The sequence below is a fragment of the Anopheles arabiensis genome, chromosome 3 (genome assembly GCF_016920715.1).
Source record: "Anopheles arabiensis isolate DONGOLA chromosome 3, AaraD3, whole genome shotgun sequence".
Classification (NCBI taxonomy): Eukaryota; Metazoa; Arthropoda; class Insecta; order Diptera; family Culicidae; genus Anopheles; species Anopheles arabiensis.
Window position 1 is genome coordinate 23,442,091 of NC_053518.1, and position 24,550 is coordinate 23,466,640.

The following is a 24,550-nucleotide window of genomic DNA, read 5'->3' on the forward strand; positions in this document are numbered from 1 at the left end:
ATCTGTTGTATTGAAATAAGGAAATTAAGGCTCATTTAATTAAAAGCTTGAACAAATGAATATCAATAAGCCTTTTCCGATAACAGGCACACAATAATAGTATTTGTTTCACAATAATCTATCAGTTCTTCCAGATGATTTTCAACGCGCGTGAAGCTGAATGCGTGTTGAAAATCAAGAGTAAGAAACAATATTTCATAGGGCTTTCCAAGTCACTTCCGAATGTGTACATCATTGTCTCACCGCCTTCAAGATGTTTCAACAGCTGTCACACATTGTATTGACATCAGAATAAAATTTCAGTTCTTATGCATCACAAATCACAGTCAAATTCAATCCAGTTTAAGGCGTGTTGAAAATCATGTTAAAGAACTAAAAAAATATAGTTAAGCAAATACAACATTTGACATCTCTTGAAATCGCCATCGTTTTTTTCACCGGGGTTTGAAGCCGGATCTCATCACCCGTTGACAGGTCAAGTGTTGAACATCATGCTGAAGAAATTAAAAATTATTATGATGAACATGAATTAACAGAGTCATTAATTCTTGCACGCGATGAAAAGCAATGTTTCAATTCGAAAATGACTTGGAAACGCTGTATCTTGCTTCTAAACAAAAAGAAATATTCAAATATATTAGAATTTAAACGCTTCTTTTGAGTAAATACTGTTCACTTTTCACTTTGAAAGCATTATTGAAGTGAATTATTAACAATACTGCTGTTAAAAATGTTTGACAACTGGTGAAAAACATCTCTCAAGCATTGAATAAGGCTCTCTAGCCAATCAGATAAGATATATAATTATGAGAAATAACCATTACCAACCTTTGTGCTGGTATAATAATAATACGCCTAATTGTAGTGGCAACTTTGTGACGTTAACATTGGATCGAGAGACGATCTGACGATCCTTTTTATCCGTTATCTGCCGAGCAGCAAATACGTATTTGACGAGATTGGGGGTTTTATTCTTTTTTATAGTTTGGAGGTAGATTTTGGGTAATGTTCGGATAGGTTAGGCGAACTTTTAAATGTAAAAACTTAATTTTATATGAGGCATGTAAACCGTAAGTTACAAAGCGTAACTTTTGTAAGATTAGAATAACAAAGGAAAAATACAAGCATTAGTTGAATCAAGTAACAAAAACAGGTTAAACGATGGAACAAATCGTGGTACAAAGATAATGAAATCACTAATTTGCTTAAATACATCAAAGAGTCATGTACGAGCAAAAACAAACAAAAAACAACCCTTACACCCCACCCAATGCCACTACAAAACCTCGATTCGTGCAAAACTGTTCCGGCAAACAAAACGATACCGAAATGTACACCACCAATTACGCGATCGGCAGGTAGCGGAGTGTACCTTATTTGTTTGTTTCGTCTTTAGATTACACATGACATTAATTGGTACTATATTCGTAAACGCTGCCGCCGTGAAGCACTTGCCCCGTGCGGAACGGGAACGGCCACAATCCCATACGATTGTTAATAGCAAAGAAGGAACCAAAGGCAGCCCCGAAAGCAACAAAAGCAAACAGTATGTGTGTGTGTGTGTGTAGCGGTGGTTGTTTTTTGTGTGTTTCTTTCTATAAATCTATCAACTCAAGTAGCTATTTTCACAAATTACGTTAGGATTTCTGTAATTAACTTTGCATTTTATCGCTACACTCTACCCACGTGTGGGTATGTGTGTAAGGGTGGCTGCACACTAAAGGGATGTGAAGGACTTTTCTGGTTCATTTGACTAGCTTCACCCCCATCCGCATGTCCGATATGCCCATTTGCGCGGGCCCGAGTTACCAATCACGGCCGGTCACACTAATCGCGACCCCCACCACTACGCTAATGTGGCGGCTGTGCAATAATGGGGCCGCGGCGATGAGGATGCGCTTCTAACCAGGCAACTGGAGCCACCCATGGCGTGTTTTTGTGCTCCATTTGTGCCTCATTGCGCCGTTACAGGCGGCATCGCGATGCCGTCTTGTTGTTGCGAACCGTTCTTGCGCGTTTTGTCTTTCCAGTGCAATGCGACACAACGGATTAGCCCCCGGGGCGAATCTTTATGCTGCCTGGGTATCTTTGGGGTAAAACCCCCGCAGTGGACAGTGGCCGACCTGAACGTACAAAAACCATTTACAATGAATCTTTTACCGATTTTGTTCCTGCCGGGAGGCAGCAGACCGTTACGGCCAATCCCGGAGCATGGGCACCCGTATTGGGCGTGTGTGAGATGTGGCAGGTGAAGAATAGAGAGAGAGAGAGAACAAAAAAACCCACACGGTTAAGTGATCTTGATGTGCGGATCCATGAATTAGTTCACCCGGTTCCATCTAGACCTACCTTGGTAATCGTAGTACCTAAAAGGAAGGCGGGAAAAAGGTCACCATCTCATGTGCTTTATTTCTCTCCTTCTCGCTGTTCCACTGTCGGTAGGGCGCAAGGATAATTGCTGAATTATCTCGTTGACATTCATGTGAGGAAAAGCAGCACACAAACCCCACAAGCGGTGACCATCGGAATCTTTGCTCCGGGCGCTGCTGGACGTTCTTCCTTCTACCAGCTCCCCGGTACGGTGCAGGACCGGCGACCACAACTGGCAAGCTCGCAAGACCGACAGACGACACCAGTGTCTTTCAAAGGCATAGGCATTAGCACTCTGATGGCCATTTTCTGCCGGCCTGTGTGGGACAATCACTGACATGACATGTGTGTGTGTGCGCCGTGTTTTGTCTTTCCTAGTGAGGGTTGTGGAGAGGGCCGAAGCAAGCAACATAAAACAGCCCCAGGCTCAAACGGCGCCTTATCTAAACACTCATAAAGTACGGCGAGTGTAAAGGAGGTAAAAATATTTAATTATTTACGTCGAAGGCGTGTGATGTGTTTACATGCTGAGTGGGTTCGCTCCACTGTTTGGGCCGAAGAATTTACATGACCCAAACTTGTTCGGAGCTTCCGGGCTCCGCATCTACGGGCGGGCGTGGAAATTTGTGACCACCAGTCACAGTCGTTTGTGCTGGGCCTGGTCGGATCGGTTGACTGACACGGAAGGCGCACACCCGTATGCGAAACTCGTTATCTTGAGCCCTGTGTGTCTGTGTGATGAGGCTGCCCTGCTCATGTCAGCAGGTCCTGGATCTTCAGCTGGAGCTGGGCTGGGTCACATAAAGTTATCAGTTTTATCGTCCTGACACTTCCATGCCTCGCCTTCCCTACCCTAATTACTGCGGCAAGAAGGTGCCACCATCGCGCGCACACACACACACGCTTATGTAAACATTTGTCAAATCGAAAACTCATGTCGCCGTTGGTGGACCTGATGAGAGGTTTTCCTTACACCCAGAGTGTCGTTTTCGCATTTCGCCCGTTCACCAGCGCTTAATTGCAGCCCATTCTTGGTTTGTGTGTGTGTGTCTCTCTCGCTCTCTCCAGCTGGCTATTCATCCTTTCTGTCGCAAGCATCATTTTCCGGACGAAATATATGTTTATGCAATTTACAACGGGAGGTGTTATCATATTTCTCCGAAATAATGCCACGTAAAGCGGGCAAGGCCGAGGGTCATTAAGTTTGGGGAAAGATTTTCCCTTTTTTGCGTCTCCTTTTTGGGGGCTGGGGTCAACAACGGAGAGCACATCTCATTTGTTGTTGGGCAATTGTGGCAAAATATTTTTAAAGGCCAGTAACGCCGGCTCTAATGGATGGTGTATTAATTTCATACATGTCCTTACAGAAGGCGGGCGCCCGGTTGAAACGGGAAGCGATGGTTTTCTATAAATTCCACTATCTCTCAAGACAGCGCAACCCGCAGCGGAAACACATTAGCACAAACACGAGCCGGTTGGTTTGCGCTTTCCCACACAAACCCAACATTCCAACGGACCCAAGAGCCCACCGATGGCTAACGTAACATTGCGCGAAGAAAGCGATTGCTAAATATTTAACTATTCCGATATTTCCCAGCGGGTCATAAATTAGCTGCAAATGCGTCCGGTTTTGTGTGGACCAGATAGGGTGGGTTGGCAGGAGAATGTAGAACTGTGGGACAATAGCCCAACAGCGGGTGCAGGTAGATACAACAATTACAGCGGGAAAAAAGGGGCAGCAAGAGAACAAGCCGAAACTACTATACTCACCGATTGGCGAACGATTTGCCGCAGCTAGTACAGATCGCCCGGCGGGATGGGCCTGCGTCCTCGTTCGGTTCGTCGCCCGGTGCACCAGCAGTCCCCACCGGCCTCTGCTCGTGGTGTATGTTATCAATGTGATTTTTGCGATTGGCCTTGCGCGTGAACGCCATCGGACAGTGCGGGCAGCGGTACAGCCGCTCGTCCGTGTGCTGGCGCAGGTGGCAGCGCAGGGACGCCTTGGAGAATGCTTTCCCGCACAGCGGGCAGGTGATTTTGGCGGGCGGGGCGGGCCTTTTTCCCTCGGCCCGATTCGGCCCCGACGGGGAATGGGACGGCTTTGCTTTGTCATCCAACTTTGATGAGTGCAAAATTTCGTGAAACAGAAATTCGGCCTGCGATGAGGTTCTGTGGGGTGTGGAGGGTGTTTTTTTTCATTGTTGTTTGGTGTTGGGGAGGACACAAAAGGACACGACGATGGGTGGGAGAGTGGGGGGGATAAAATAAATGAAATGAGAAAATTTTAATGAAGGTTGAAAAAGCGTCATTTACTCGTCCCTATATTCCGAACCATTCCGAGCCCTCCGTTCGTCGCTTACTGCCCGAGGGGCCATGTTTTGAGTGCTGCTCTCTCTCTCTCTTTCTCTCTTTCTCTCTTTCTCTCTCTCTCTCCCTCTCTCTCTCTCGCTCTTTGTATCCCCATTGAATTATCCCCGAGCGGAGTTGGTCAGTGACGGGCGTGCGAATGTATTTTAAGTTTCCTACGAAACCTACCAGACCGATACGCATACCCGGCACTGGCAAGGGTACTGGAAATGGAAATGTTCGCACACTAAAACACGCACAGACGGCACACTCGCACAGGGGGGAGAGAGGGAGCGGGAAAATGGAAAATTAGCAAGGACAGCAACAAATAAGCAAACAGGTAAACACACTCCGGATACTCATCCTGGCTCATTTGGTACAGCAGCCAGGCCCGAAAGGACAATCGCCGTGGTGGTTCGATGGCTCACCAGAGGGAAGGTAAGTGAACAACAACAGCAAAGAAAAAAGAAGCAAAGAGAGAGAGAGAGAACAGAGCCCTAAGCTATGGAACGGTGGTGGAGGAGACGGTGCTTTTGCCAGAAGGCAGCGTGCCTCCGAATATACATTTTCCGAGGCACCGATCGTATGTCCGACCGGTTTCGAGAGGGTGGAGGCCCTTAACGATCCAGCGGGTCCGGGAAGGTACGTCGGAAGGTTCGGTGAGGGACGGTTTAAGGGGGGGAAGGTTTTTCACAGCCCTCCAGTGCTCCCCACGCTCCCAATTTGGGGCTAACAAATACCTGAATGGGCATATTTTACACTGCCAGCAAACGGCCGAACCGTCCTCGCCGATGGTGCCAACAATTTCATCAACGTAAACAGTATTATTTTCGGACGCATTATTAGCCATGGTGAAAAAGATTTCTGCTGACGCTTGCGGGCTCCGGCCGGCAACAATATTATCGCAATCCGAATTTGATACCACTGTCGATGGGGCTGAGGTGGCGGCGGTGGTGATGGCTGCCGAGCGTTGGACAGTGGGCGAAGGCTGTCGGGCTGTCGGCCGGAGCGATTCCAATTTAATCCCGAACGGCGTCGATGCGGAGGAGCGTTGGCCCGGTGGCCCGATGGTGGGTGAATAATTTTCCATCATATCAACTGTTTGTACAGCGCGCGGCCGTAGCGGTTTTGTGACGTGATTTGATGAGATTTTTGACTCCCCCGTCCGCGAAGGCATCCGGGCATGAAAAGAAATCGGGGAAGAGGGGAGGAAACGGTGGACAGGTATTAGTGGCTTGGTGCGTGTTTTTGCTGCGCTGATGGTATGCGAAGCCTATCAAAGGACGTGATTTGTATCGGTAAGTGGGTTGACATTGACGGGGAGTGTACATAAGGTGGAAATTTGTTTTTCCGAAAGCGCTACAAAGTACAGGACATGTTGTGTTGAGAAAATTAATATTTTAGGTTAACAATTTTTTATCTGATTAATAATGAAATTCTTATCACCACCGTGTTGGCATTGTGAAACCATCGAGGGTTTGAGCTCAAAATAGGATTGTAAAAAATCAAATGTTTGGTTTGAGTTCATAACCTGACAAAATTCGTATAATTACAAAATCCTTCCCTCTTTGATTAAGTTTATGCATGAAAGTAATCTAGATTTACTATAATAGTAATACAATATAAAGTCTAAATAAAGGACGTTATTGTTCGGAGAGGAGTAGATTGTCATAAATAACTATTACAATCGAAAATTCCAATCAATTAACTTTGTTGTGCTCTAAGCAAGTTAGATTAGCTATTGAAACTATGCAATGAAAATATTTAGAATGTTCCATACATATACTAAGCACTATCAAGCCTGGAAATGGTTCATTAAGGGGTCAAGTTGTGACCTCATATAATTTGCTATATTGTAGGACGAAACCAACTACAATTATCAATGAACAAAACAGCCTTGATTCTTGCTGTTGGATTCACTGCATTCTAAAGATAGCTGCCAAAAGCATGTGTGCATTATGCTCCAAAATGGTGCATTTTTTGTGATGAAATGTTTAAAACACATACATTTTTGCAAAATCTGTAAACACAACCGTAATCTGTCTAGTCCTGCCTAGGCCTCCCAATGGGCTTGTACATCAGTTGCAGTGCATATTGGACGAGATACGACGAATATGAAGATTTGATCTATAGGCAGCTTGAACCACTGCCGGACCTGTTGATGAGGCTTACGACTAGATGACTTATCCATGAGACTGGGGAACGAAAATTGTTCTCATAATTTAAACAAAATCTACATCTCAAAAATAGTCGTTCGTAATACCTACATAGCTCCAAAAAAGCTTTCAAATGTTTATTGAACGACACTGCAAACCATCAGTGGAACGATATTATAGGTAAATCTTGACACTTCTTAAAATCACATTAAATGGATTGTTTTAACCTTATAAGCTTTCGATCAAAAGGACGAAAAAGAAATGCATATTGCCCCATGTTTTAATACGTAATACTATATGCCTTAAGGTGTACGAGTCCTTCAAAATATTTTATTATGTCAAATAATAATAACATTGTTCAAGATGATCTAATTTACTTTCATTTGTATCTGAAAAATTTGTGCTACACTCTTAGCTACAGCATATACACCCTTGACCCACAACACAAACCCAATCCCGGCACGTCCAGGCGTGCTCCAAAAACTTTCTGACAGTACAATTATTTAGCTGCCCATCACCGTTCTTTACTGGTGGCCAGATGCAACGGATTAGTCATCTGGCCCAAAATCGTGTATCCCAAAAGCACGAAAACGGGTTAGCGCATCACAGGACGGAGCGCAGCCTGGCGCGTAGAATTTAACCAGTAAAAGTTATTCTTTGCCCATGTCTCCCCCTCTGGTCTGGGAAACTGATTTCCATTCCAAGGGTGCCTGCAAAATCGTCCACAAACGGGGCGGATGAGAGGCGGGTTTGGGAAAATAAAAACCGGTGAAATATGTACACTAACCTTTCGAGCGCTCATTAGCTGAGCCCTGCCCGGCCTGCTCGTCGACGGTCGTCGTGGCTGGTTCTGGTTGGGCATCGGGCGATTCCAGAAGCGGAGGCACTACCGCCACCGCCACCGTCGAGGAATACAGATGTGTCTCCTTGCTGCCTAGTTTACGATCATTCATATTTACTTTAATTGAATCATTTGAGATAATTGAATTTGTGCCCGAAAGATGCGGCCGGGTTGCTGATGATGACGGTGAAGTTTCCGCCTGTGGGACTATCGCCGGCACTGCACCGCCGGTGAGCTGATGTGTCGTCGTCGTCGTCGTTGGCGTGGATGGTGCCGGAATCGAAAGCACCTCCGTCGGGGCGTACGGTGCCGGGCCCGCGGACGATGTCTCGGTGGAGGAATTGAAAAATGTACAATTTTTGTCACGTACGTGTCTGCCGAGTTCTTGCGCCAGGACGAAACATTCGCCACACTGCGGACAGCTGGAGCGCGGGCCGTGCGAGAGAACAGAAAATTAATAGATGAGTGAGTGCTATAAAGAAGGGGCAGAAGGATGAAAAACTGTGCCCAGGGCTTGGGACCGAGAGTTTAGGAAATGAGCCGAGAAATTGGTCGTCACAAGGGTAGTCGTTCAAGTGAATCATTTCGATGCAATTCCAATAAGACAATTTTTAAAAAATCCTTGAGCTTTGAGGAGAGACAGAACTAACCTCAACCAATTCAGAGACTAATCGATCAACGCTTACCTGTATTTCACCTCCGGATGACGGCTCGCAATATGCTCCTTCAGCTCCAAAACGTCGCCCAGCGTTTCCTTGCACACCGAGCACGTCTTAGGCACCAGGCTTCCCTTCCGACACTTTCTCGCCGACATTATTTTATGCTTCGAAGTCCTCCGATGCTGCACCGACTCCCGAGCCGTCTCGAACAAACACTCACAAATGGAACAGTAATAGTTCCCCAGCCGGTGCAGCTTCTGCCCGTGCTGCAGCAACCGCGTCCGATCGGGAAAGCTAGCCGGACACAGCTCACATGCGAACGTGTTCTGCACCTGCACCCGCACCTCGTCAATCACCCGCTCACTAACCGCGCCACAGTGCCGCTGATGCTGCCGCAGCTCAGCATTGTAGCGAAACTCCTGCTCGCAGCAGCTGCACCGGATGCGCGTAATCTTCCTTATAATGATCGGCACCGACCGATTGATAACGGCAATCACCTCCCGATGGTTCGCACCCATCAAGTGTGCCGTCATCTGGAAGTTACCCTCACACTCAAACTTACAGAAGCTGCACCAAAACTTGCCCCCACTGCCGGCTACGCGCGCCTCATGCTCGCCCGACCGCCAATGCTCCATGAAGTAGTGCTCGCTGTTCGCGTAGAACCGGCACGGTTGACACTGGAACGGAGCCTGCAGCACGATGCGGTGCATGTTTTTCAGCACCACGTCAAAGCTGTGCCGCGGGTGGTTCAGCATCCGCCGGTAGTGGTAGCGCGAGATCAGATGCTTCCCGAGCAGGTGCGTCGGCAGCCGCGTCTTACAGACGGCGCACTTGGTGTAGTAGCATTTGCGCTTTCGCTTTCCCTCGTCCCGGGCGGCGGTGGTGTCCGTTTCTTCCAACGGCTTTACGACGGTGCTACTACTAACACCACTCGTCGTGGCCGGCTCCACTAGCCGCTTCGACAGCTCGTTCGCGTACAGCGTCGGCTTAATCGCACGCTCCAGCTCGCATTCCTCCTGGGCCCGCTTCAGGTGCAGATTTGATTGAAGATGTCGCTCGTACACGTGGCGCGAGGCGAGCCGCCGGTTGCAAATGCTGCACCAGTAATTGTCCTCGTAGCCTCTGACCGGCGCCTCGTTCCGCTTGTACTCCAGCCGCGTAATCTTCGACCCGGGCACCCACTTGCCGCGCGTGTGCCCGGGCGGCGGTGGGAAACTCTTGAAGCAATCGGCGTCCTCCTCCTCCGGCTCGCCGGTGGCGGACTTGTCCAGCGGCGAGCCGGGCGGCCAGTGGCGCCACTGCGACGTGCTGCGCAGTGCGTTCGGTGATGGACGGTTTTCCGGCTTCCACTTGCCGCCGGTGTGCGTGCGGGGCGGCGCATTGTAGTCGCACTCCTCGTCCTCGCTGTCGTCGTCCGACGGTTCCGGCGACTCCTGGTGGAATATCGGGTACAGCTCCACCTTTTTGTGGCCACTGATAGCGCTGACAGCTTTCATAAGCTTATCGGACTCGTTCGGTGTCGCCAGCCAGTCGTCCGGCAGTTGATGATGTTGCTGTTGCTGCTGCTGCTGTTGCTGTTGCTGCTGCTGCTGATCTGCTTCGAGCTGTAGGCTGGCGAGAATGACGTTACGGGTGCGGGTTTTCGGTCTAGACTGCGCCATGGCTAGCTTTGACGCAACCGGGATGCAACCGGCTCCAGTAACACCGCCGGCACTCGGACCCGGCTGGGTGGCTGCTTGCTGCTTCTGCTTGCTGCTGCTCTGCAGCTCTAGCGAGTAAAAGAACAAATCCGCTCCCAGCTCGTACTCAAAGTTCACCTCGTTCTTGTAGTCGGCACCGGCGGCTTTCGACCCGTCCGACCGGTGATGCACCGGGTCAGCGTGGTGCTCATGATGCTCATGATGCTCATGATGATGATGATGAGGCTCCAGCTCGTAGTTATGGTAGTCATAGCTCGGCACTTTCTTATGCTGCTCCTGCTCCTTGATTGTTTTGCCAAAGTCAAACGTCCCATAGGGCGCCGGTTCCGCCGGTGTGGCTACGGTCGGCTGGTCATCATCGCCGTTCCCATCAGCCGCAGCCGAACTGGGCGGAAGACCACCGGTACCATCACCTGAAGATTTGCCGGCCGGTTGCTGCTGCTGCTGCTGCTGCGTGCAGTTCGCCTTACGGTGCTTGATGTAATTTTCAATTCCCTCCACGGTGCTGCCACACTTGATGCAGAGATGGGTGTCGTCCAGCTCGGTGTCCTCCTCTACGGCGAGCATTTCTGCCGCAGTAGATTAGCGCTGCGAGTGTGGATGCGTGCCGCAATCGAACGGGACCGTGGGCCGTGTGGATGAAGTTTGCGGTCGCGCCTTTGACACACGAGCGGCACCGTTGAGCGCAACGGTCGAACGGTCTGGCGAAAACAGGAAGTAAATCAAACTTTAGACATAAGCGAAGCATTTAAGAAGCGGATCCCTCCTCCCCCCCCTTCCCACCATGAAGAGAAGCCCCCGAGACGCTCTCGTGTGGATCCGGTTTGGAACTACAGTACGGTGACAGCCGAACGATGACAACAACGGCTACGACGACGACGACGGCCAGCGGATCGAACCGTGGTGCCTTGAGAGCGCTCGTTTTGCATAGCTAATGGGCATGAAGGTAGGAAGCTTCATTATGATGAAGAAGCGAACGAGGTGCATCCGTGGGCTTGTGTGTAAGAGTGCACAAACCCGGGGGATCCCTCGTGAGGGCCGAATCAGTTCTGCATCGTGTCTAACGTGTGTGCACATGAGCTGTGTGTGTGTGTGTGGATATGTTCGAGAAGGTGATAAAGAACTTTCTGATAAATATATCATGTGAAAACATTTATTGTCTCCCTTTACGTCTTTCCTCACCCTGGTGGAGGTTTTCTTGAGGGAGCAACATTGAACCAGGCGTTCGGTGCTACACAATGCTGATGCTCTTGCCGTTGGCCGTGCCCCACCTCGGTCCAACGTCACCTGCTTTTCGGGACAAGTTCGGTTCGTTGTTTTACCGAGATAAAATATCAGTCTCTCCCAGTGGTTTGAGAAAACATCATGACGACGATGACGATGGTTGGAAGATGATGAGGAAAGGAAGTTTTGAAGCGATGGTAAACCGGATGGCTTCGTAGGGTTTTGGAGCCTTCCCGGAAGCATGGAGAGGGCAGGACAACTTTCAAGCGAGAAGAATTAAGGGGACTGCTGGGGAACTTCCCCGAGGCTGCCAAAACGTACGGAGGAGGAGGAGAAGGAGAACACGAGTCTCCATTAACTGGGCCCCGGGAGTTGACCCGTGTTCCGGGAGGAAAATTTAGACACGGCAAGACAAGGAACGCTTCAGTCTCTCGGAGGCTCCGGAGCACACAAATTCCGACACTTTTGCCGGTACGCGGCAAGCGGGCCAGCCCTCTGACGATGATGATAAAGCTCGGTTGCTAGTTGTGCAGCAACAAAAGGGCTAACATACATTACTGACATTGCAGCCGGGGGAGAAAGGCGACCTGGCGGGGGTACGGGGCACACAAAGTACAGCCCGAACCTGACACAAAGAAGCCACCGGTTACACGGTTGAAACATTGTTCACTTAGCACCGGCCGAAGCATACACGGTGTGGCGTGTGACTTCCATCCGACACACACACACACACACCCGCTGGAAGGGACAGTGCCCTGTACAAGCGATATCTTTTAACATACTGCCATATCGGCTGCAACCCACCTCTCTCTGTAACACATTCCTCGTGTGTTTGGTAGGGTAGGGGAAGAGCACTCCACCTACAGGGACTGACCAGCAACTCCCGCATTGTCCGTGGCCGTCGAGCGGCTACCGTGGCGCTCGGGCAGCATTGCTGAATGTTATGATCCCTGAGGAGGATGATTATACTGCCATCTAGAGCTTGTTACGGTCATAAAACTGAAATCCTTATTTTGATGAATGGGCAAAGTTGTTGTCTAATTGTTGGAATAAATTCTGTTTGATATATCACATGGTTATTACACAAATTTATGTACACATAGACATGGTTCTCTACCCCACCTCAACCCGAAAACCCGAAGCTACCGGATGGAAAACTTACTACCCCTGGTGCCGTGAACGTGTGAACAGTGATGGGCATCCTTTTAGCAGAGCGTGTCCAACCAGTTAATTAGGAGACGGGAAATGTCGGGAGTCCGATTTGAGAAGAAAAATAGATAACTGTTAAGGAGGTAGCGATTGAAATTGTCACAACAATTAGCTCATTGTAACAATCAGCATTTGAAGATAACTCTTTAAATATTTGTCAAAATAATAATCCAAATTAATTTAAGGGAGAAAACCTTAAGATTAATTATTCCTTTGGACTCAAAAGTTTAGTTCCATTAGATTGAATTGTTTTTAATTAAATTGAAAAAATACGTCGAATATAAATGATAACATTCTTATTATCAGCAAACAGCTTGGTTTCAAATTGTTTACAGTTCAAATCATAATAAAATTAAAATCAGTACTATTATTATGCCCACCACTGTACGCCGTTATCAAACAGGTTATATTGAAACATCGGTAGTAACTCTTTTCGGGACCAGCCAGCAACCAGAAACCTTTTGCTACTTTTGCACGTTTTCATTTCGTTCGGGCTGTCTTTGAATAAGGTCAGCATCGCCCATCGTCCTCCACGGCCACGGGCTGGGAAAGGCCGGCCCGGCGAGAGAAACAGACCATCCCTCATCAGTGAACGACATCATGCAAAAAGGGAAGTTTTCTTGCACGCGGGCGCAATACTCGGACCGGTCGAAGTCTCCGAGGTCCAGCAGCAGCACCAGTGGTCCAGAGTTTAGCGTCAATGAGGTTCGGCGGGGCAAGTATAGCCCCAATCGGGGCGTGTAACTTTCATTTACCGGTTCCCGGGGCCCCTGGGGCAGCCATGAATGGTACGGCCGTGTAGAAACATTAATAAATATATCTAATTACGTTTGCAAAGGTTTCGGGTGATGGTACCCGGCAGACACATCGGTTGCGTGGTGTGTGCGCACTCGATCAAACAACTGTTTGGAGAGTCCATTTGGAGGCCCTGCGAAAATGAACGAGCACGTGCGATCGGCAGGTTCGGCCGGCTCGCTGATGATCTTTTGCGTTTGCAGTGGTGAAGCTTGGTGCTTCTAGTAACATGATGGTGCTAAATCCAACAGCTCCCTCTCCCTTGCTGTGGCTGAATTGTATCACAAAACAACGGATGATACAGAAACGCAGCATACCCGTACGAGTGGCGAATGGTTTTTGTGAGTGAAAATTCATCATGCAAATAGTAGCGACTGAGTGTGTCGGAATGGTACGGGTTAGTTGCAAAATGGAAGAACATAGAGTACCAGCACAAGGATGTGTGTGTGTTAATGGTCCCAGAGAAAGGGGGGAGTAAAAGATTGTAAAAGATCATAAATTTTCTAAGCTGTTAATAACTCATGATTAAGTCGTGTAGGAGCGGAAGTACGAGTCCAATTTTACACCCGAACAGTAGCAGGCAAAGTTTGAGCCGAAAAAGATTATGCTCAGTGTTTTACGATTGTGGTTTCTAGTGCATTGGGGCGGTCTGGAGCGCTTGTTTACACACATACACGAGTGAATATTTCGTTCAAGATGTGCGCAAAGGCAAGAAAAATGACGACTCTTAATGTCGCTTAAACATTGGACAAATTTTGATAATCAGGTACTTTGTATGGATTAGCGAGGAGAATCAGTCATTTTGAATGAGCATTGTATCACTGGTTGGGAGCTACCAAAATGACTGTATTTCTTGGTTTTTGGGAACAACTTGTAAAGCGCATGAAGAGAGCCATTTGTTTGGTCATGTGCTTTATGGTAAAATTGGTTACTATTGTTCTTAGAGGAGGAACTTACAATGGGTGAAATCCAATTACATATTAGGGCAAATACAACAGAGTGTCAAACTCCACGAAAAGGGGCTAGGAAGATTCCAGTCGACTGTATGGTATGAAGTATGGTATTATTATTTACGATATGTAGTTTGATATTCCGGGAAATTTTAAGCTTTCCTGCAACGATCGAGAAATGTAAAATGTGTTCCTTTTTCACGACGCGATCTTACTGGCCTGTGTCAGTCTATGTTATAGTGAGACGATTTAGATGGAATTTGAAATGAAAAGTGTTAGTAACTGTATGAACTTTTTCTTTATTTTCTGAGTCTGTTGTAAGATTATAGAAAAAAGCCTGTAATATACTTGTTAGTCCTGACGATCATCTATAAGTGATCCTTAAATTAATTCAAAAATACATTTAAATATAAGATCTTATCACAACTATACAATTATAACAGTTAAAAGGAATGCATTGGTCCATTTCATATTTCAAGACTAATAATTAACTAGAGAAGTAAAAAAAAGTTCCTATCTATTAACTCTAACCTCCGAGCTCTAAACGCATCTCTGCTCACAAATTGGTACGGAACTGAACCGTTAGACACAAGAGTACACACATACCGGATGCGGGTTCTGATTTGCAGGATATTGAAAACAATAAAATTGTCCCTGAGGTCTCTTAAATTTCGTCCCGGGGACGTCTTTCCGACCGGGACAGCGGCAGTAAAACTTTGCGCCAACATGCGCTCGGGCGAACGCTGTCCGGACGCTGTTCTTCGCATATTTTCCATTCAGTGTCCGGCCATACGGTTGACAATCGGTTCCACGTTCCACTGTCCGATTTTGCAACAGTAGGACGCGTGAGGTTAGGATGGTGCGAATAGCACTGATATCGTTGTCGGTCGGAACTAACTTGACGACACCGGACCTTGCGTCAAGGATAGCGCATTGTATTGGAGGTTTCCATTCGCAAACGGTCAACAGTACATACAGTTACAGTCCGAACACGCTACTTACGACCAAGCGCTTGTCTTGATAACCACGAAACCCGGTCAGTTGTGGATGCAGAATCGGTTGCGGACTTGTGCCGTGCGCAGGAGCGACCTAATTGACCCAAGGGACAAAGTCGTCAGTACACCGAGGCCTGTCCCAACCATGGAGTGTTTCTTGCCGATAGTAAAGGTCCAATGCCTTGATAGTGTGCTAAAGGGGAGGAAAATTGAGAGTGACTAGTTCGCAGGTGGCGCTATAGCATCGAAATTAGTTTTTCTTACCAATAACTGTTCCCTTTTTTACATTTGTTTCTTCAATGTCATTAAAGAAAAAGAATCCTTTCTAAAACTGCATGTTAAAACTTTTGTTCAATATAATTATTGGACGTACCTAACACATCATCTGCTGAATTGATTAGCGTACGAATAAAAAAAACCACTCCAGTAAAAACTCACACCAAGAAACACGTACCCTTGCAAGCCCTCGGGAGCCCGTTAAAGCCACCAATAAACACCGGATCTAACAATTGCTATTTAAAGCACTCTCATAACTCGCTCTGATTTAATGTTTCGCGCTTCAAATTCCTGCGGTTATTAGCCACAAATACCGCAAGCCGTAACGTGAGCGAGCCGCGCGCCCGTAATGCCCGTGGCGCGACGGAATGCGCGATCACTGTACGGTACATGGTGAACGGGTCTGCTTACGGAGCGCCAAAAATGACTACGCTCGTTTTACCCCAAAAATTACTGACCGAAGCCAAACGGTCGAGAACGGTGGAGGCTTTGCACGTGGAGGCACACACGTGTTGGGTTGGGTTATGCTTCTCCACCGAAATCCAACACGTCAGGTAGCGTTCGCACACCGTGCGGAGTACTATGTGCCACTCGACGACGACGATGACGACGATGAAGCAAGGATACTACCATCGCGTCTACCGGCTCCAGTGTACGGGCTTCCCGGAGGCCGGAAGGACATGTATGTTTTGTCGTCGTATTAGCGTGTTTAGCTGAAGATAAATGCTTTCTCGCATGCTCGTTGCGGAGCGTGGTCTCACTGGAGCTTTGGACCCGAGGCACGACGGACGTGGTCAAAGTAGAAAGTAGACTACGATCTATCGGTGGCATCGCCGCATAACGGTAGGCGGTAGTGGCAATTGCATATTGCTCCTAGCTCCGGTTACCGGTTCGTATAAACGCACACACACGTATGTTTTAGATTGACTTCTGCGAGCTTCACTTTTGCTATGGATGATAGTGGCCGGTCCGGCGTACGTAAAGTAAGGCCCCTGCCGTGTTAGTTTGAAAGATATTTGCGTACGGAGCGGCGAGCTGATTGTTTATGCGTCCGGCTACACTTGGTGCATTATTTTGCGGGCAGCGGGACAGTGCCGAAACGGTGCGCGAAGCACGTGGGCAAGTGTTAAGTAGAACATTACTGGAAGGCTGTACGGGCTTTTAAGCAACAAGATGCGTTGGACAAAATATGAACTACAAGTGAACATTTAACACACCACCGCCGGGGGTTTGGGACTATGGTTCAGGTTGGTTTTAGACAGCCCAGAATGTTATGAAATGAAGGAAGCGAAGAAAGTGATCGTTTAACACGTAGAAAAAGGTAGGCCAGAGTCCTCTATAGGTTCATAAAAATATAAATTCCACTGAATGTTAAATATTTTTTGAATAGGTTCGCTAAAATACGAATAAAATGTGCTGAGTTTTGTACAGAAATTTCATAATATTTTTTTAGTTTCAAGTGTATCTGGTTCTTAAGAGAATTTAAAAGCCTTCAAAATAACAAAATACTCTCACAATACTTCTTAATAAAAAGCTCAATTTTGTCCATTTTCAAGTACACACTGTGCATGCAGCATGCTTAAATTTGTCCAGGAAGAGTAACCAAATCTCCGGAGCAGCAGAACACTCATCGTCATCGTCGTTCAAACGTACGGTTCTCCCCTTGGAAGCAGAGCTCACTTCACTTCCCTTCAACACTTTGCGCAAGGCGCAGACCCATGGGCACAAAGTAGTTGCACCTTCCCCCGCGCGCGCTGGTATGAACCAGTCCAATTTACGCCATTTAACGGTAGATTTAAATCAAAACACCGGAGAACTGCCTATTTCCTGTGTAGCTGTGTTTGCATCCTGCCCAACAGCAGGGGGATCCTGCGTTTTGCATAAAGAGTTGCTTCTGTCGCACTTGGTACTTGCGGCGTTGCGTACACTTTCGTCGGATGCGTTTTGCTAAAGAGATGGGCTCCGTACGGAGAAGAGATTTCGGGTTTCGTGCTGAGTGTACTGTACGATGAATTCATACAAACCCACACACACACACACACACACACGCACAAGTGCGTTTGCTGTACCGGGAATGCTCCGGCACTGACAAATTGACGATATAATATCGGGAGTAATGAATAATTTCGACTCCCGTGGGATACATCAATCGTGCGAAATGTTTCCACGTGCCTAATATGAAGTAAGAGCGTTAGCTTTACGTCAGCTTTGGCAATGGTTGTTGGTTTGGGGGAAAATAATTAGGGAAAAAAATAATATGATAAATGTTTTTATGCGAAAGAAATTAGGGAAAAAATTGATTTAATTTCTTTTCCTTTTTATCTCATTAGCGGCCTACTAGAGAGGTTGGAGAATATGTTTAATTCTTATACTATAATTCTATAATACTTATACTAAAAAGAGTTAAAAATATGTTTTAAAGTACATCCTTTGGTCTATTTAATCAACGTTTTTGTTACTGTATTTCAGTTACAGTGAGTCGTTTATGTCATATTTGCATTTCTGAATCATTAACTGATAAAATTACATGAATCAAAGTTATGTTAGAGGACCTTGATAAATTAAGGAAGTCCAATAAAATGAAAATACTTTCGCCAATAGATCTGATGACAACCAATTCAGTATAGAAAAACACAAAAATAACTCTCATCATCCGACTATAGAATCTTAACATATAGTTGAAGAATTTAAGCGTCCAAAAGTATTGAATTTTATACGGGCGTCTTAAAATAGATATATGGTCCAGAGATATACAGCAGTTGTTGAGTTTCTTTTACCAAAAATGTAAGCAAAATTATGAAGCATGAAATAGCTCAACGCGGTCAGTCGCCTTTTTCGAATAACTTGTTATACTGCATCTCTATGTTTTGTATAGATTTGTCTATGGCCTTCTTCAACGGGAATTTTTGCTTGAATAGAATAGTCCTAACCTGATGTCTAGAAATGTTACAAAACAAGCCATAAAACTATCTCATTATCTTATAAACAGAAATGATACTAAACAAGCTATAAAACTATCTCATTGTATCATAAAGTTTGGAACAAGGTTGCCATTATTTTACGGCTAGGTAAGAGGATTAGGTCTCCTTAAAGCAATCAAGACGATGCAAAACGACATTTACAGCACCAAATCCCATAATGGTTCATCTTTTACCTTCAAAACCATCAAAAGTAACGTAAATATAAAGCCAACATTTCACCCACTCTTCAAACATTAAACTAACAACAAATACAAAACAACGAAATGGCGCTTGAACTGTACCCGAAACCATTCGCCGAATTTATGCTAAATGATGATGACGTGCAGTAACAAAATTCCAACTGCTATGAAAAGTGAATAAAAACCTCCGCGCGAAAAGCGAATGACTTGCGAGTGCGAACGAAAATTGGTAGAGATTTGCCTTCAGTAACAGTAACCGCCTTTCGCATGGCAGCCTTCCATCCGGCGCACAAAACTTTCAATCAAACCAAAAACCATCGAAACAATCCATTCTAGCGTCTTGCGTGAAAATTCGACATCACTTCAGTTTGGCATCCCGTTATGTTACTTTTTACCGTTCTTCAACTAATGGAGTTTGTTGAATAATATATATATATACACATAGGTATGAAAAGGCAGAAGGGAAGGGAAATGAACGCCAAAAATCTACATCATAAAAAAACAACAGCAGCGACAAAAACCAGTCAAGAATTTTGATAAAACTCTAAGAAAAATAGGAAAATTAAGGAAAATTCATTTCGTGCTCGAGAAAAGGTACAATGTGTAGCTGTGTTTGTGTGCGTCCAAGGCAGTGTTCAAAAGTTTTCCCTTCTCTTCGTCCTTCCTCTGCAAACACACTCGCCCAGCTCACTTCACTGTTTGGCATCTTATCAAAAAACACCCCTCCACGCGAGACGCGCAGTACATAAGCGTCAGTGTGTATCGCCATCCCTTGTCGTCGTCGTCGTCACCGTCTTGTATCGATGGGACGAATCGCTACACGGTTGGTCCTGCTGCTGCTGCTGCTACACGTTCGCTACATCTCTGTAGTGGTGTATTCCAAGCAGTTTCAGTGTGTCCGTGTGCGCGGGGGTTAATTTCGAACCTCCCCACGCCGCGCGAAGGATGCGGGTGCGCCGGAAGCCCTGCGGCACGTCAAAAAAGGCGTCCGTGCCAGCCTTCAGCAGTGACACGTTTATGTCTAATCGATGTCAGGGATGCGCTCCGTCGAGCTGACGGCGAACGTCATTACGCACCTTTACGGCAGCGGATCTCTCTCCGTTTCGCTCCGTCAGGCTGGCGTGTGGCTGCTCTTTTTCGCTCTCGCTTGCACGAAAATTTTCCTATCTACACAACCCTTCGTGTGATTCGAACGATTTCTCCACGTGGCTCCACGGTGGTTTTGGATGGTGTGCCGCCTGGTGCGCAGGAAACGTACATACCGCTTTTTTTGGGCCGGTTTCGTTCGGCTCCGTCTTCGATTCTGTCCGTTGCTCGTCAAAGCGATGGCATGCGCCGGCAGAAGCAACAAAGCCTCCAGCCATCGCCACCATCGCCTGCCTGCCTGTCCAGCCGTTCGGGCTCGGGCATACCGTAGGACACCAACACCAGCATCATCGGGTCCCGGCTCAGAGGCCGGCTCTTTCTCGCCGGTTGCGCGGAGGGGATTTTTCCATTTCATTCCGCACGAAGCACAAACCGTACGTTTGGTTGCGATTTGCTTTCATTTGTGTGATGCTTTGCCCTCCCTGCCCTGCGCCCTGCCATCACGGGATTTGTGTAAATGATTTTCCTCCGGGGAATTTCCCATGTTTGCCTCGCGTGCGAAGGACGGAGCAAAACTCCTGCACGCATACAATTTCAACTGTGTGTACACGTTTGTCTTTTAGCAGCACAGGTTTTTCTTTACAATATTAAATTACGCGTGAGTAAAACAGGAATGTTTAATTTCGATTTCATGACAGGAAAATGGCATCACTCAAACCATTTCCACCGTCAACTTGTCGATTCGGGCGCTTCATTCCGCCTCCACAAATACACAACACAACGTGCTAGCTAACAAAATGGCAATAAATCCTACAATTTGAAGGCACACCCTCCTACACCCTACAGCGCTGTAAAATTCAAACTTTGGCAGGACGAAATAAATAAGAAATGATCCTCATTAGATTTTTGTTATCTCTCGCCAGCGTACATCAGCAGCAGCAGCAGCACCGCCACCGCTGCCGCCGCCAACACCGCACGACCCATCGTTTGGGCGTTTTTATGACGCCATTCACCGTATGTCATATTTTTAATGGTCCGTGTTACTTTCCATCCGAGACCATTATTTCGGCTGCGGCTGCTGGCTGCGTGTTTTCGTTTCACTTTACCACTATCTTGACGTTCCCGGGGACACGGGGCGAACCCACACACCCCGGCGTCCCCGGCAAATGAAACGCACATAAAACGCATAACTCAGAACGCGGCAAGCGAATGAAAATCCCCTCCCAAGCGCTTCGATAGGGATGCTTTGACTTTTTGATGCGTGTAACATGTAGCTTCGCCAGGATTTTCGCATGGTGCGGTGTCGTGTTTTTTTTTTTATTTCTTCTCTCTCTCGTAGGATGATGCTCGGATTGATCAAGCACGGTACGGGTTTTGACGGGGTCGTAACAGGTTCGTCGAGCTGAGCCAGCTCCGGCGTGAGGACATGAGCGTGAGTAATGTGAAGCAAATGAAAGGCAACACACAAAAAAATAGAGACAGAAGAGGAAAACGAATACTTTCCATCGGTGGAGGATTATGAAGGGATGAAGGGATAGTACGCCTATCAGGATACGGGTTTCGGGGTTTGGGAAAGATTTATGAGCTTGAAGATGGTGGCTCAGCTTTTGACACCCACCGCTAGATGACGCCAGTGTTGCGAACAGTCTATTTAGAGTTTGCTTGGAAAGGGCAGGAAATCGTAACATCGTGGCTTGAAAAGCTTTTAAGTACAGAAAAAGAGATTTAAAATGGTAGGTACAAAAAAAAAAGATTAAATGTTTCTATTTTTTAAAGTATAATATAACTGAAATTCCAAAATATCATCTTCCAGAACGTTTACATGACTTATGTTATCACATATTTCAGTTTCGTTTTCACCCAAAAACAGCGCAAATTCCAGCATAATTGAAAGTAATGTTTCATATTTTATATAAAAACATAACTCCAAGCAGAGCTCGTATCGTGTTTCTCACATCTTCGCCATGCTGCAACTAACACACATACAACACATGGCACATTACCTTGCCATACCCAAGCATTGTCCGCCATCTGACGCCTGACGGATGCACGTGCGGGTACACCGGCATGGCGGACGACCACGGTAAACAGAAACGTTACACACATCGTACACATTGTGTTGATTGGATGGAACGCAAATAACCGTTCTGGAGCACATATTAGTGTCGTTGGTGCTGCAAAGATGACACCACGACGCCATAATCGGGCGTGGTTGGATGCTGGAATCTTTCAAATTGAGGACGAAAGATGAAGGACAAACCCTCCGAGGAGAAGAGGAAGCAGCACATCAGCAACTGTGTGTGCGATAATGAAGAAAAATTGCACTCGCGAAAAATGGGCATCCCACACACGTACGTACAGCGTGATGAATATTGCGACAGGACGATGGGACGATTGTGCCATGATTACTCTCAGCCCCTCCGCAATCGGGATGGATTTGTGGCACGTGGAATTGGGACCATTTGCTTGATTGAAAACGAAGTTTTCCCAGGGCACTGAGCAGTTTGTTTGGATTGTTCTTCCAAACACTCGGGCGCAAATGGTGATGAAGCATGTCCAGCACTGATGATGAAGGCACCTTTCTCTCGTCTGCTGTTCGATTGGTAGATGCCTATATTTATTAGGCTCAGAAAATGATGATGAGCTAGGTCGAAATCGAATTCCATCCGCCATTAACCCGTAATGAGCAAAAAATGTGTCGCCCCGAAAACAAATTACAGCCACAACAAACCAACTCTCCCGTGTGTTCGGCGAAGCGTTCGTGCTAAATTCATTGAAATATCCGCAATCGCCATCAAATCAAGGCAAACAAAATTAGCACCACGAAAAGCCTGACATCTCTTTGTTACGTCCTCCTCCGCAGAGTCGTCACTATAAATCGGTCCACCGCAGCTCGAACGAACATGCTCGACGGTGCAAATCTTCCTTCCCTCGCTATCGATTCCTCTTCGCGCGCGTAAGTATGAACGTAAAAATAAATGAAAAAAGCCCACCGCTTCCTCAGAGCCAGCGTCGAATTGCCGTTCGATTTGGTTTTGATGGAAAAGCTGATCAAAAATATAGGAAAACGGTGTTCAATGCTTCAAGGCTCCGCAATATCGGCACCAACGATGCTCTCCCACGGCCCCCGTTTCTGTGGCGCTCAATGTCTTTGCCGACACGATTTTGCCATTTTGCGCGCGGCGTGACACGGTGTCTATCTTCGATTCATCTATTTCCATAATCGTAACCGTATTTTGTCGACCCTGATGTGTCTATGCTTTTGATTTTTCGCCGATGGAGCACGGGAAAAAGGAATGATTGTGGTTGGATAGGATGTTTCCCCTCAACACCTTTACCAGCGTCCCTGTTTGCCAGGATCGCGTAACGACAAATTGGACGCAGCTCGGGCATTCGCACTGCCTATCAGGGCGTGAAGAAAATATTGGAGCGAAAACATGTCAGAATGATGTGAAGAGTGGGGAGGGAGGATATGGATCTAACCTGCTAAAAGGTTCCGATCATAGGAAGAACAGGGAATGTGATGTGTGTCTGTGGTTGGGTGAAAATATAGCGAGAATGATTCGATTCACCCTATCGATTCGTAGCAGGAAGGGTAAATGTATAAAGGTGAGATTTGATGTGATATGATGAGTGCGACAAAAGTTGAAGGACTTTTGAGCCGTAAATGAAGCTCTTGGGGCTTAATGTGATGAAGTAATGTAATATTTAGGCAGAAAGACGGTAAAAGAAGTAGAAAGAAAAGGTAATATAAATAAACAAATGAAATCATATAGAGTTGTACAAAAGAAAATATGTATTAGGTACGCTTATGTAATAAAGGAAGCAGCAAAGGAAGTGAGATTCTAATAAAAATATTACGAACTAACAAAAGCTTAGAGATGTTTATGGTAATAAAAAAATATAAAAATAAATTAATTTGAATAAATAATTTATGAATAATCTAATTTAAAACACAATTATTGAAACGATGAATAAAAAAATAAAATGGCTGTAAGCATTGTAATATTGTAGAAGAAGAATAATGCATGTTTGATTCTAATGCATTAAAGAGATAAGAAAATTTGAAACTAACAAACATAAGATAAGAACATTTTTTTCATATACTTTTTATTGATTTTTGCTTATGTACCAAGAAAGAAAATGATGCAAAGAAAGCAGTTTCAGAGTTAATCTCAATAAGATAAAGTAACATGAAGTAAGATAATAAAGTATTGATAGAGCAAATGAAATAAATACAGATTGTGTAAATGAATGAATAAACTGCCTTGATTTCATGCTTGTTATGTTAAAATCTCTCACATCACGCTTGCCACAAAAACATTCATCGACACAAAAGTCCCCTCGTCCGTCTACAGACACTGCCTTCTATACACCCGTTCTGCAAAATGGCTCCACCGCGTGGCGTTTCATCTCGGCATGGGGCGCCTGGCTCCGGCAAAGGAAAACGCCTTTAACAAGCAGCACATTTGCGCGCCGTCCAATATCGGTCGTCGGAGAAGAAATGAGATGCTAGTAAATATAAACAATAACTTAAGATAACCCTCATAAGTCTTGTACGTGTTATTGCCGCCTCGGAGATGCTGCAAAACAAAGCGAGAGCGCCCGTCGGAGCGTCTTCCGATCACGATCGAGTTATGTTACGACTATGACTGTCCATATGCACGACTGTACATCGCACAGTGTTTGCGTCCCATTTGTGTGTATGTATGTGTGTGTGTTTGTATGTGACTGTATGTATGCACACACACACACATTCACACATACACAGCTGCATTGCTGC

General features: G+C 46.3%; 1 protein-coding gene across 1 annotated transcript in view; it reads right to left on the reverse strand.

Moving 5' to 3' along the window:
• The window catches only part of LOC120904139 (zinc finger protein 236), a 68,766-nt gene that overhangs the window by 25,750 nt on the left and 18,466 nt on the right, over positions 1–24,550 (reverse strand). The window contains exons 2-5 of the mRNA XM_040313933.1: positions 8,400–10,773; positions 7,660–8,135; positions 5,457–5,814; positions 4,141–4,539 (exon numbers count right to left, since the gene is read on the reverse strand). Of these exons, the coding sequence (XP_040169867.1) occupies positions 4,141–4,539; positions 5,457–5,814; positions 7,660–8,135; positions 8,400–10,639 (3,473 nt within the window). The 5' untranslated portion in view covers positions 10,640–10,773. The remainder of the gene's footprint in view (positions 1–4,140; positions 4,540–5,456; positions 5,815–7,659; positions 8,136–8,399; positions 10,774–24,550) is intronic.